Source organism: Trematomus bernacchii, unplaced genomic scaffold (genome assembly GCF_902827165.1).
Source record: "Trematomus bernacchii unplaced genomic scaffold, fTreBer1.1, whole genome shotgun sequence".
NCBI lineage: Eukaryota > Metazoa > Chordata > Actinopteri > Perciformes > Nototheniidae > Trematomus > Trematomus bernacchii.
The window spans coordinates 1955276-1970284 of record NW_022987733.1 but is presented as its reverse complement, the minus strand read 5'-3'; the positions used below and the strand labels follow the sequence as shown (position 1 = coordinate 1970284).

Here is a 15009-nt window from a genome sequence, read left to right as displayed (position 1 = left end):
TTGAGGTTGGAGCAGGAGATATTGAGGTTGGAGCAGGAGAGGTTGCAGTTGTAGTTGAGGGGTCAGCAGCAGGAGGTAGAGAAGCGTTTAGAGGTGGAGAAGGTGCTGGAGGTGGAGAAGAGGAAATGTGAGGGGGTGCTGGAGGTGGAAAAGATGAAATGTGAGGTGGAACATGCTAGATTACGGCTGATTGGAGAGGGCAAGCTTTCTCGGGTGAAGGATGGTTCTGATAGGTCGGCATCAGGTAGTGGCGATATTATTTCTTGCTTGCGGTTAGTGCCAAAGTTTAATGAGCGTGACCCTGACATTTCTTTTACTCTCTTTGAACGCATAGCAGGGGCAAGAAACTGGTCAGATTCGGACAGAGTGCTGTTACTTCAGTGTGTACTCACTGGGCGAGCACAGGAGGCCTATTCAGCTGTTTGTGGCGAAAATGCTTTGGACTATGCGAGAGTAAAATCAGCGGTGTTAAAATCATACAAACTGGTTCCTGAAGCGTATCGTCAAAGGTTCAGAAGTTAGGTCAAGGTGGATAAGCAGACGCATGTGGAGTTTGTCCGTGATTTGACTTCTCATTTTCAGCGGTGGTGCGCGGCAGCAAAGGTTGTCAGTTTTGACGGTCTTTGTGAACTCATTGTATTGGAACAATTTAAAGATGTTATCCCTCAGCGTGTGGTCACTTATGTAAATGAGCAGAAACCTTCCACCGCGCTTAGAGCTGCTGAATTAGCGGACGATTTTGTGTTGACGCATAAGGGCAGTTTTACTGAGAAGTGTTCTAGGGGTGATTGGAGACGTGGAGAAGATGTTGGCTATTCCCGCGGTTGTGCAAAGTTTTCACCAGGCTCCTCCCGTAGATTTGCAGGTCCGGGGCGATCCGAGGGCGCCAGAGTGGGCCAATGTCATTATTGCCGAGAAGAGGGTCATTGGAAGGAGCAGTGTCCGTTGCTGGAACCTGAGGGGAAGCCTCGTGTTTCAACAAATGCTCCAGCTATGTGTTGTTCTGCCATTTTGGTTAAAAAGCCGCAGGGTGTAGGATCAGGCATGGTGCCTGATAAGAAGCTGGTTTGTGCCGACTTGGATGTGGGTTCTGGTTTTGAGCCGTTCATAACGGAAGCCGTTGTGTCAGTAGTCGGTAGTGACAAGTATGTTCCGATTAAGGTGTTGCGTGACACAGCAGCTAGATACTCATTTATTATTGAGTCAGTGTTGTCTTTTTCGTCAGAGACAGAGACTGGGGATTTTGTGTTGATGAGGGGCATGGAGATGGGCTTGATTCCCGTGTCACGTCATACAATAGTGCTGGATTGTGAGTTGGTGCGGGGGGTTGTGTCTATCGGCGTGCGTCCTGCGTTGCCAATTGATGGGGTACAGATGATTTTGGGCAACGATCTCGCTGGTAGTGCTGTGTGGGCTGGTGTGCCACCGTCTGTGGTGGTTTCCAGACCGTTGGCATCTGTGGAGCAAGATGAGAGCGGTTTGCAATTTCCAAGGGTGTTTCCAGTTTGTACTGTTACGCGTGCACAGAGCCGTAGGATGTCTACTGACCTGCCTGTTTCGAAGTGTAGGAAAAGTGTTGTTGAACAGGTGGTCTCACTGCCTGATCTCCCTTCGTCTGTGTCAAAGGAGGAGGAAGACGAGGAGACTCTTCCTCGGTCAGAGATCCAGCAGGGAAATCAGTTCACCTTCGGCAGCATTGAGAGAGAAGAATACGATATTATATCACGGCTAAGAACCAATCAGATTGCTTGATTTGACTTGTCCGTTTTATAAACAATAATACATGAAAGTTAACTCATATATAATGTGGATTATTTAAAAATCAATCTAGCTTTAGTTTGACTTTTGGATTTCTATTGGGCTTGCAAAATAAATGCAATTTTTTATTTCCTTGACATATTCATGTTTATCAGTCTGGATGGTTACACTTGTTTGTATTAGAGATGCAATGCTTAAACTCTGCAGATTAGTGCAAGAACTTATTATTATTGCTTCTAACGGCCAACAGAGGGCGCTGCATCACTTGTTCTCAATACAATGTTCCAGAGTCTGTTTCATTAAAGGGGACCTGATAACAACTGATCCAGATTTGAACACTGTCCTGACGTCAGGACGGTGGCGCTACGGCTATTGGGCCAACTCCACCAATCAGGAGGAGACAGCCACGGCCATTGCCGTTCGAAAGCGCTGGAGACGATGTAGTACATATGCCAGGCCTGTAGATGGTGCTGTTCTCACAGAATCTGCCCTTGCAAAAACAGAGCTAAAAAATGTCAAATTGAGCAAAATGAGGCATGGCTAAAATGCATGATCTGTTTGGTATTTTGAAAAAAAAGTATAAATATGCCTTATATAGGTATGGTCCTACACTATATTATTCAAATATAGCATGATAGGTCCACTTTAAGTATTCTGATGTGTACTTTGTTTCTTTGCCCTTTGTATTTTTATCTATGAGCAATGTCATGTTTTACTCTGTCACCAGTGAATAAATGTGCTGCCACACATTGTTGTTTTGTCTTTTTCTTGAAAACATCAGTAGGCTTTAATCAAGTCAGGACGAACTTGTTATTGCCAATTATGTAATATGTTATGAAAATAAGATAGAAGGAGATCTGAGGCCTGTACTACGAAGCTGGTTCAACCTAACCTGGATATGTTTGAGTTAGCCGGTTGGCCCAATCCAAAACATACGCGCTCTCGCTAAACTGTACTACGACGCTGGATATCAAGTGGATCGCTCAAGCCAGCCGTGTCCTATCTAGTTAGGTGCGCGTTCACATGAAAGGGGTGGTATTTGGAGCATTCGACCAATCTCAAACATGGACAAGCGTACTGACAGCGCAGCGTCATACTTCCTGAATGAAAAGTGAACTTTAATATTTGTCAAATATGAAGAAGTTAAACTTTAAACATCCATGACTTAAACCCTTTATCCAGGATAAAAGCCACATAGCTGCACCTGCAAGGTGAATACAGCTGGTAAAAGAAAAAGTGTTTGAATGCGTACATTAACAGGTTTATGATATCACTGCCCCGTCCAAGACACGAGTGGATCTGACTTAAATTACATTTGACTCGAGTGTTTCGTCAACTTAATGTGTTGCTTAAAATAATACTTCTGCATACAGTATGTGACTGAGTGTTGCACGGCCAGATACGGCTCAAGAAGCTGACTCATAAGGAAATATATGATACATTATGATGTGATATGATATGAATGATAATGGGACACATCGACGTCTGCACTCAGTGCCGCGGACTGTACTTAACCTGTTAAGCCCGAGAGACCCCGGTACCGGGGCTCTGCCGCAACATCTTGCAGGAAACAGTGTCTGACGGCATGTTCATTTAATAAAACTATGAATGTTTTATATCTATGTAACGGGAAGAAACTCATCTAACTGATCATTTTTTATTTTTTTTTCAAAAGAAAACCCACAATGCTAACACTGATCATCTGAATTAGCAACGAGCGAAAAATGTTCTGGGAATGTCATTTTCGAGCCTGAGACCTGAAAAACAGGCTCAGGGCTTAACAGGTTAATGTTACTCTGATCCGGTTACTTATGTTGTGGCAGATATTTAAGTAAGCTTTCTTAACGCTAATGTTATAATATTCAGATTGCTCTGAAGATGGGAGGGGATATTCTATTAATTTTCACGTTCACACAGTCAGTTGATTTTTGCCGAGTTTCAGAGAGGGACAGGAAGTGGCATTGAGAGCATTTTGGTGACTTAACATATGTTTTTGGGGCCTAGAAATCCAATGGAGATCCAAATTGCAGTTAATATGATTATATCATTGGGAAATCCAATATTTTTGGATGTGTGACTCTATTAAAACTCTGTGAAAGGGCCGCACGTTTTCAAGTTCCGGTTGAAACTATTTGGGAAGTATCAACATGACGTGAGAACAGGAGATTAAAAAGATGCCATCTCCACCTCAAAGCAGAAGTCTACTGAACCGTCACATCAGAGAGACGCTCTCATCAGGACTGCAGCAGGACTTTGTTCAGGACGAAAGGACAAATAATTGAGGATATGGGTGATTAAAGAATATTCCAGAGTTTACAGTATGTGTTTGTGTTTGTGTCTAAGAAACATCCTATGATGTGTTTTTATTTTCCTTTATCAACATGGTTTGCTATGTATGCGTAAGTTGCTTCTGAGGCTTGACCACTCCCTAGCAGCTAATTATTTTAAATATCCAAATTCATTTAAGATTGAATCTTTAAAATTATAATTGATCAACTCTGCTGAACATAGAGACATAATGTTTAATGCATTTGGGGATTTTGTTGAGAGTAAATTAGGAAGAAGCTTGTAGTTTATCAATATGTTAACCACACATGATTAACTATTGTACTAAATACAAAATGTGCTACATTTTCAACAATAACATGTACAAATGTTTTATTTATAAGATTTGAGTTTGTCTAATTGGTCTTTAATCTTGTTATAAAAAGTCAGCACGATACACTTCTCTGTGTGTTTTTAGTTCTGCTTTCCTGCTCTGTTCTTTGCGTGACAGCAACTCATTTTACATCGTTGAGTTTGATTATAAACTCCATCATTTAGTGAAATGGTTCCTCATGCGTGCTGAACATAATGGGAGAGAAACTGCATATCTGATGAAACAGTATGTGTTTATCTTCCAGAGGAAATCACAGAAGAAGCTGACTATGTGAATGCACCAGAAGGCCCTGTGGATAAAAAGGCAACGCGTCCAGGTGAGCTGTGAACACAAGCAAACATGAGATTTATTTAACAGTCATGTTATTTAAATAAAATAGTGATGAAGGTTAAAAACGTGAATATTAAATCAGCTCTTTTGTTCTATATTAACTCAGGGCAGATGTTTATTTTCTTCACTGTATTTTCCACCAATAGCAGTGTGTTTGCTGATAGCCATTATAAAATCCATCTTTTGTCCAATGGTTTTTGAAGTTTGATTATATTGGGAGTTAAATTCACATAAATGCACACAATGTATACAATGTCTTGTTTTTCATTACTGCACATCATTTATTACAATTCTATTTCTGCGATTTCAACCATATTCAATGTAAATACTGCTATAGCAGTTTTACAAATAAAATATATGTATTTTAGTATTTAAAAAAGAAAAATGTATGTTATTATAGTTTTCTTAAAATTATTTTCTATCTGTGTTTTAGTTTTAGTTACATTTGTATGTATGTTTATGTATGCAACACAACACCAAGTCAATTTCCTCGTCTGTTAACCTACCTGGAAATAAACCAGATTCTGATTCTGATAAACTTCATAAAAACACAACACATTGTGTTTTTATTTTTCAGAGGACACCAAAAAAGAAGCTGCACCAGAAGGCACCGTGGATACAAAGGCATCCCCTCCAGGTGCATGATCAATACATTTCACTATTTAATACTGTTAACATGTTTTAAAAATATATATAAAGGTAAACAGTGACATAGTGATAAAGGTTGAAATGGTTTAGCTATTTTTGTGGTGTGTTTATAATGTAATGAAAGCATTAGCCTGTTAAATGATATTAGGCGTTAAGATAAAGCTAAACTCCTGAGCTTGCAATAGCTTGCACTATTATTATAAATATGTTTATATTGCATGTTTTAACCAACCTGCGACCACAGTTTTTAGACTAAACTGTATCTGTGTATATGACTTTAAAACTTTTGAAACCTTTATTACGTTTTTTTAACAGAATGCTTGTTTTTCAGGCCTGAGGTGTTTTCTTCCAATAGCAGTGTGTTGGATCATACTGTTAGCCATCATGGATCTCCGTATCTACTGTGAGTATCTTCTGTGTTCAACAATTTGAAACAGGCAGACATTTGAGGGAGGCTGTGGCTCAGTGGTCTAGTGCGCTGAACTTCGAATCAGGGGGCAAGTTTGAGTCCCACTACATGTCGTTGTGTCCCTGGGCAAGACACTTCACCCCAAATTGCTCCTGTAGGGATTGTCCACAGTATTGAGTATGTTAGTCGCTTTGGATAAAAGCGTCTAACAAGTAACATGCACAAAAAAATAAATAATACTTTGAAACAGGCTGAAATGTGTGTTAAGGGTGTGTTAACGATTTTTTTTTATGAAATTGTTTTTACTCTACAGGATAAACACTTGATTTAACAATCTTAGACCATCAATGCTGCTCCGTTCACATGTTTATATGTGCGTCTGACTATTGTTTTAAGAAAGATAAAACATATGAACCTGTTCTTTAATGTCTATTATGATCATTAATCACTCAGAGACACAAGCCTTACAGCCCAACACCTTCCTCTGTCTGTCTCTGTAGTTACCTCTGAACTTTCGGAAGACAACGCCAAGCAGACTGCAGAGATCCTGAACCTGACATCAAGAATCCAGGAACTGGAGACACGGGAGAATCTCACAGACCAGTTGGGCAACCTGACACAAGCCTATACTGTCTCAGAAAGCAACGTGAAAAACCTGTCTGCAGAAGTCCAGGAGCTGAACAAACTAAACCAGGAGCTGGAGGCCAAGACGAACAACTTGACACAGCAAATACAAAATATGGAGACAACCTGGAATGAGCTCAACATCAGTCGAGCTCAGTGGAGCATCGATTCCTACTGCAGACAACATGGCAGTAAGTTCTGAATCCATTAATAAGGTACAATAATAATAATAACATTAATATCACAATGCAGTGATGTTGATTATTGTTTGGACTCTGTATTGTCAGATGAAAAGTGTAAAGCTTGTCAGAGGCACTGGTATCTCACTGAGCCCAGCTGCTATGCGTTCAATAACGCTCAGCCTCCTAATAAAAAAACCTGGGAAGAAGCTCAAGATGACTGCAAAGGAAATAATTCAAATCTGGCTGTTGCACATACTCCTGCTGAAAAGGTAAACCCATTAATATGACGCAATTATGAAAGTAATTGTGTTTTATTTAGGTTTGAACACACTTTGGGTCTTTAGGTCATTATGTGTTTATTACAGTTTAATGTTTTTATATCTCACAACTCTCTCTTTGTTTTCCAGGAAGCAATCATTACTAACAGCTTTGGAAATAGAGGATTCTGGATTGGTCTGAGAGTTGTAAATAAGAAATGGAAGTGGGTGGATGGAAGTGATCTGACTAATAGGTAAGAGACACATTACTAAAAACTTTGAATAATAAAATCTATCAGCCTTTATCTAAACATCATGTTCTCTCCTCAGCTCCTGGATATATCCTCCTGATCCTGCTGACGGTCACTGTGCAATGTTTTACAAGTACAGAAACGCATGGTTAGCATCAATGAGCTGTGATTATAAAAAACAATGGATCTGCCAGAAGAAGGCTCTGTCTGTTTAAACAAAGCAGTCATACTAAGAAGGTTACTGGAAAACTCTCTGAAAAAAGATGAATTACAAACAAAAATATAAAAAACAGTAATTCCAGTTTCACAAACTCGATACAAACAATAAAACACAAAAGTTAACTCATAATGTGGATTATTTTAAAATCGATGTACTTTTAGTTTGACTTCAATTCTATAGGCTGGCAAAAATTAATGCAAATATTTATTTCTTTAAAGCTCCCATGTCATGCTTTTCCGTTTATTACCCGTCCCCTTGTGTGTTATGAAGGTTTTTATGCATGTAAACGGTGTGCAGAGTCAAAACCCTCAAAGTACACCCTGTAGCGAGTAAAACTCTAACACAGAAAATACCTCCCCAAAACGCCTCGTTGGAGATACGTCACTGCCCATTTGATTCTTCCGGGTACCGCATGATGTCATGCGGTACCCGGAACGAAATGGACCAATCCCGAAGAGCTATGGCCACACCAGCAGCGGCGTGTTCCTCCTCCAGAGGTTCGAAGAACCGGCATTTCACAGACGAAAGCTTCCAAAACATTGCCCAGTTTGAGGCCGGATATGCACAGCTTGTTTGGACCGTTTGGAGCAGGGGAAGATCTGGGTATACAACCTGTAAGTTTGCATTGTTATTTGTGTATTTATCAAACAAGACTGTTTAAATGTGTAAACTGTGTTGGACTGCTAAGCCATTGACACAGTGCTAACTGTGCTAACTAAGTTGCTAGAGTTTCCATATATCAACTCTAATATCAGCAGATGGCCTTGCATACATGTATCTCATAGCAGGAGAATGTCTGCATTCACACACAAAATACCTATTGACAGTATACTGCGGGTGATTTGCCGGTCAGTCGCGAAATGTAATTACATTATAGCTGGCGTAGCGATCTAACACACAGAGCTAGAGCTAGTTTTGGTCAGAAAAACATTTTTGTGATGCTACGTTGCTAGCGTTTAAATATATCAACTACAATGTCAGCAGATGGCCTTACATGTTTGTCATGGCAGGAGAATGTCTGCAGTCACACACACGGAATACTCATACAGTATACTCCGGTTTACCGTACATTGTGACCGTACATATACTGCATGTAGCTAACGAGGCTAGCTGTATGCTAGCGCAAAACAATGTATTCATGCAAGTTACATTGTATGGTAGCAGAATACCCGTATACGATTGCAATTATAAACACGTTATTGCTAGCCTAATATGAACCACTAGCTTTTGTTCATAGTAGTTTTATTACACTGCATTATAGTTGCCTTTCCTCCAAGCTAACGTTCATATCGTGTTAGCTATCAAGGTAAACAAAGCTAGGTTAGCATATTAGCAGGCAAGCTGTTCATTACACAACTACTACTAACGAATCTAAAACAACTAAGTTTCTCTAATATTTTGTGTTTTGCATTTGATTTCGTCCAGCCAGATCCTGGCGGACAATCCATGACGGGGAAGGGATTCTACTACTACTGAGACCTCGTGCTAAAAGGCACCGCACCGCACCGGCTGTGCGCAGGCAAGAGGAGGAGGAATGGATGATATACCGTGTGTATATATATGTATATTTATGTTCATTTTGTACATTTCTAAAAATAAAGTTTAATGGAAATACTTAGTAGGCCTATCCTTTCTTCCCTGAATTCATATATAGCAAACCATGATTTGATTTCTCATCAAACAGTAGTAGTTTATAACGGGTAAAAATAACTTACTCTTTGTTATGAGAGTAGCTCGTAGGCCACAACGGAAAGACAAGGAGACATACACGAGTTTACAAAACCACGGCACATTTATTGTGGTAAATGCAGAGACAGGTGGTTGAGAGGATCGCAGAGTTAGTCTTCCTGCAGCCGCTTTGGAGAGAGACTGGGGCCGTAGTGTCCGGAGGTGTCCGTGATCGTGCTGATTAGCCTCTTCAGCTCCACCCCATCGTAAGACAAAGGCCCTGGGGCCGTCACACTCTTCGATAACAACAGTTAAAAATATATATGTATATAAAATATACCGCTGTACCGACGCCATGATAAGACTGATGTTACGCTGAGAGCAGCCGGGAAAAGCACTGACATGGGCGCAGCCTCTCTGGTGGTTGACTAATCAGAACGAGTGGCCGAGCTGACCAATCGGAGCACACTAGGCTCACAGGGAGGGGGGGGGCAAGAGCTCCAACGAGTCGTTTAGTGGAGAAAGTGAATACTGCTGAATACACATGCTTGACAGAGATGCTGTATGCGAAACCAATGTGAGTTTGGAAAATTGCACAGTATAAATCTATTTTAGTATACCTCAACAATGTAATTATGATCAGTGGAAATGGCCATGACATGGGCCCTTTAACATTTTTATGGTGTTTTTATTAGATATGAATAGTGTTATTCTATTGTATTAGAGATGCAACGCTTAAAGGTAGGGTAGGTACGTTTGAGAAACCGGCTCGAGATCGCTAGAATTTGAAAATACACAGCCGGAAAACATCTGCCACTTCCTTACAGAGCCCCTCCTCCAACACACACGAACGCGCACATGACCAATGAGGGCACGAGATAAGTTTGTGCACAGATGGAAGGCTGACAGGCAGGTAGGCCATCCAGTTATTTTAGCCGGGCCGGCTAAAATGATTGGTCGTGCTTTTTACAGTATTACGGCTTCCACAGATGACATTTTTTTATGGATTTTTTGTCAAAGCACTTAATATATTCATTGCTATCGGGATGTTAAGAGCATTCCATGGAATATAACAAAAAGTGTATCTCGAGCCGGTTTCTCAAATTTACCAACCCCACCTTTAAACTTATTTTATTGCTTCTACCGGCCAACAGAGGGAGCTGCATCACTTGTTCTCTATACAATGTTCCAGAGTCTGTTAAATAACTATTTTTCAAGTTTCAAAGGTTTATTGTCATGACATTTAAAAACTACGGTGTAATTATGTAATGTATAAAAACTGTGATCGCAGGTTCCTTAACAGTGCAATTAACAAGACATAAGAAATACATATATGTAAAACAAGAATACAAATAAAATAGTGCAAGCTCAGGTGTTTAATAGGCTTATGGCTAGTGGGATGAAACTGTCCCTGATACTATTCTGATGATGCACACTTTATGGATGATTTTATCTATCTTTATTTTTGTTTATGAGCAATGTCATGTTTTACTCTGTTGTCACCAGTGAATAAATGTGCTGCCACACATTGTTGTTTTTGTCTTTCCCTTGAAAACATCAGTGCTTTAATCAAGTCTGGAGAAACAATCTTATTAATGGTGCAACCATTGTGATGAAAATAAGAAAGAAGGAGATCAGGCCTCAATATTCAGTCACTCTGTCAACATCAGCACCAGCAGAGTTTCAGAGAGGGACAGGAAGTGGAGGTGAATTGGCCAAAAAAAGTGCAAGCACTAAGTAAGATGTATGTATGTAGATATGATGTGATACTAGTGTTTAAACTCATCAATGCATCAGTGTCCATCAATGCTGCTCAGTTCCTCTCCCTGATGTTGTGTTCAGGTCTCCTGTGACCCTTTTCAAGTTAACATTATATAATAACCACCCTCTAGTTTTTTTTTTATCAGGACAAGGCTTCATGATATCCTCCACAACAGCTATATGAACACTACCAAACTTATTTTGACAATTTTAGCCAAGTTTGTAGGTCTCTCTGAACAAAAGTATGTAATTTGGTGTTTGGTTCGGGTCAAATTTGGCCCAATCAAGATTCATCTTTGACTTTAGACACCCCATCCCCACCCCCATCATACACTGTAACAATATTTTTTTCGCAACATGCAAACATGCACATGGAACTCCACCTTTCTCAAATAATATGTACACTAACGGCCCGTCCACACAGCAGCGGTAAAAAAATCTTCCAACGCTGTCACTTGAAGTGACGTCACTTTGCCTCACTTTTCGCCGAACTGCATTGTGGGAAGCAAAGCGGAGATTTCCAGGCATCTCAGGCTTCAAAAGTTGAGCAATGTTCAACTTTTGAAGCTGAGGTGGAATCATCAGCCAATCAAATCCCGTTTATGCAAATCTGACAGTACAAGCGCTAGCCAATCAAACCGCGTGTATGCTGGGAGAGACATAACGCAGGTCATTTCCTCATATTCCAAAAAATGGAGGAGAAATGTATTATAGCGGTAGGGAATCACCCGGTGCTTTATGACCAGTCCCTATTTACCTACCGGGATACAAACCGGAGGAGCCAGGCATGGAAGGAGGTGCCAGAGACAGTGGTAGGTTTTCGCCTGTTTGGGGAGTTTATATCCAGTTTACTTCGGGCTTTTTTGCTCTGTATGTCGGGGGCGGGAGATTCATGTGATTGGTTGTTGGTCGCGTTGCTCGCAAAAAATCCCCAAGCTTCAGATACGCCCACCTCCAAGATTTTTTAAACGCTGCTGTGTGGACGTACCGTAACACTTGAACCTGAACACGCACACATAAGCACACATAAGCACACATACACACACAAGCACGTACACAGATACACACCAACACACACACACACACACAAACACACACCATCGTGTTGGGGGGCGTGGCATGAACAACATTGTCCAACAGAAGCTAGTTTATTTGACCTTATCTAGCATGAATCTATATGGGTCGATTTTCACCCGTAACACCACAGGGGTTACTATAGTTAATAATATAAAGTTCTAAAAACTTTTTTGTAATATTGGATGATAGTCATTATTTTTCAGTGATTTGAACTGAGATAAATCATGGGTCAAAATTGACCCGCCAACACCATGAACGGTAACAGCTTTCTAACACAACACAAGGGCTGCACGTTTGCTGACTGGCCACAAAAAGCGTGACCACATCACCCCAATTCTGGCCTCACTGCACTGGCTTCCAGTTCGGTTCAGAATTGATTTTAAAATCCTTTTATTTGTTTTTAAAGCACTAAATGGGCTGGCTCCGGCCTATATAGCCGAACTCCTCCAGCGCTACACCCCAGCCAGAGCTTTAAGGTCTGCTGACCAGCTGCTGCTGGTAGTGCCCAAGACCAGGCTTAAAACCCGAGGGCACCGAGCCTTCGCTGCAGCTGGCACTAGGTTCTGGAACACTCTGCCCCTCCATGTGAGGTCGGCCCAGACCCTAGGGGTTTTTAAATCTACACTAAAAACACACTTCTTCTCTCTGGCCTTCTAGTTAGAGCGGAGCACGACTCCTGACTTTTCCTTGTGTTTTTTTTTATTTTTTATATATATCTGTTGTAATTTATTGTCTTTTACTGTGATTGTAGTAATGTGTTTTTATTACATGTACAGCACTTTGGCTCGACCAAAAATCGCTTTTAAATGTGCTTTATAAATGTGCTTTATAAATAAAACTTGATTTGATTTGATTTGAAGGGCTAGCAGCGTGTTAAATTCAGGTTAAGAACACACTTTTACTCTCTAGCGTTTGACTCCTCCATATCTGGCTGATCAACCCACTCTCTTCAGTCTGCGTACAAATGACACGACTTTACACATTGGAAATGCGTGCAATAGATACGCAGAAGTCCGATTTTGCGTGCATATGATACGCTAACCATTCCCATTGAGATCTGAGTCCGAGTTTTGCTTGCATATGATACGCCATGTTTCGTGCCTGCACCACGTCTTTTTTCCGGTCGGGTCTTGGAAGACCGGAAGCTGTGTGGTTCATAAAAACATGTTCTTACTCAATATCAAGCCACGATTATTGTTTTTATTTTAAATCGTATAATGTCTGACTTTATTTGACGTCCGTCAGGAAAATAAATGGGGCTCAGAGGAGCCTCAGAATACTGAAATCCGTATTTTTTAAATCTTTTTCTCCTTCTAATTTGTTATTCTTTTCTAAATAACACACTGTTATTTACTCAACAATCACACACAATTATCCTTGTTTTTATTTATTTATTTAATTCTATAATCTCTGGCTTTTTGGCCGTCCGTCAGGAACTGAATCTCAAAATAAAGTCATCGGAAACAGACGTAGGCCTATAAGGGACATTTCGAGCATCATTGCGATACACAGCCACTGAACTGATTACCCAAGATCCTCAGCTATGGTTTAAGCTCGGTGATTGGATGTTTTAGCCGCAAAGCACGTTGGGAGATGGTGTTAATACGATATGAAATCCGAAAAACATTTTGGAGTTTAGGATGGCCGAAGACACTACACTACCCATAATCCTCAGCTATCGTTTGGGACTACAGTCCCCGTGATTAATCTTCAAGCTCTGGGATTGGATGTTGGAGTGGCAGTGTGCCAAGGTTATGCCGAGCGTCAAACAGAACTTTGAAATGGAACAAAAACACGGCAGACTATCCAAAACTGTACTCGAACGGGACCAGCCCCCCCCCCCCCCCCCCCCCCCCCCCCCCCAGAACTACACATGCTGGCTATTGTGTTTCGCAAAATGTTCTATGGGACGTCTCTACTGGGAACGTTTTCGTTTTTCCCACAATTAGAAGTTGCCAGTATTAAACACATTGGTGTTATCAAATTTAAAACATATAATTAATAGATGGGTGAAAATTGCTTGTGTCCATAATGCGCAGCATTCATATATACCCACATGACAGCTCATTGTTACTTTGTAATTCTACTCCACTACAATTCAGAGGTTAACCTGGTATTTTTAATCCACTACATTTATTTGAGTTACTTTGCAGATTCTGATTAATGATGTGAAATATAAACAACCCTTAAATCCAACTTTAGTTACACCAGAGTAAAATTCAGGGAAGGTGATTGTCAAGTGCCAACAATCAGGAGAGATATTTGTTGGTGCTTGAGAAGACTAAACATTTATCTGCAGATCCCTATAAAGTATATTCATTACTCATTATTCGCTACTAATAGTTAATTAAAGACTGTATATAATTGCTATTTTGCACATCCCTTTCAAGATTTCAAGATTTTCCAAGGTTTATTGACATATCATATACACAACTAAGTTGAAGTTATGCAATGAATGAAAAACTTGGGTCGCAGGTTCCTCAACAGTGCATTACAAGACATCTATCAATATGTGTGTACCTCCACCATTAAACTGTCAAAATCTGCACAATTCTTATACTATCTACATACATCTTATAAGAATATAATTCATATGTATAATATCAGTTAAAATAAGTGCTTCAACATAGTTAACATTGCAGGAAAGCAATATATTAGACGTTAAGTACTTTGTCAGGCTTAATATTTATCTGTAGATACCCCCAAAGCTTTTTTCTTATTCAAAAGAAGACCTTAACCTAAAGTATTCTTTAATGTTTAAATAAAGCCTAATTAGTTTGTCTGTTTTGCACATCCTCCTATCAGGCACTAAACTGTTTTATTGTAGAGATCAGTTACAGTATCTTCTTGATTTTTTATATTCTATATTTCTATCATTGACCCTCTACTTTCCCCCTAGAGTACATACTTTCCCCAGAAGTATGTACTCTTAATATTTTTTTCATCAAATATAACATATTAAAAAAAAAAAATAATAATAACGTGCTTTAACCACTAGGCGGTGCACACAAGGTACACACAGCCATAATAACTTTGTATTATTAGTGTAGGACACTTATGTATAACATCTGAAGATGTGTAGTTTTATTCATGTTTTCACATAATTTTACAGGATATTGCTATATTATTTCACATGTTTTACTTCTACACATTAATATCTGATTT

At 40.0% G+C, this 15009-nt stretch overlaps 1 protein-coding gene across 1 annotated transcript; it reads left to right on the top strand.

The window, feature by feature from the left end:
- Window positions 1-1044: 1044 nt before the first annotated feature.
- Window positions 1045-7333, top strand: LOC117494847 (C-type lectin domain family 10 member A-like). Its single transcript, XM_034145838.1, has 9 exons — window positions 1045-1145; window positions 1627-1655; window positions 4662-4733; window positions 5325-5384; window positions 5727-5798; window positions 6305-6619; window positions 6716-6879; window positions 7018-7121; window positions 7198-7333. Exons 1-9 carry the CDS (start codon window positions 1045-1047, stop codon window positions 7331-7333), a joined length of 1053 nt encoding a protein of 350 aa, XP_034001729.1.
- The last annotated feature ends 7676 nt before the right edge of the window (window positions 7334-15009 follow it).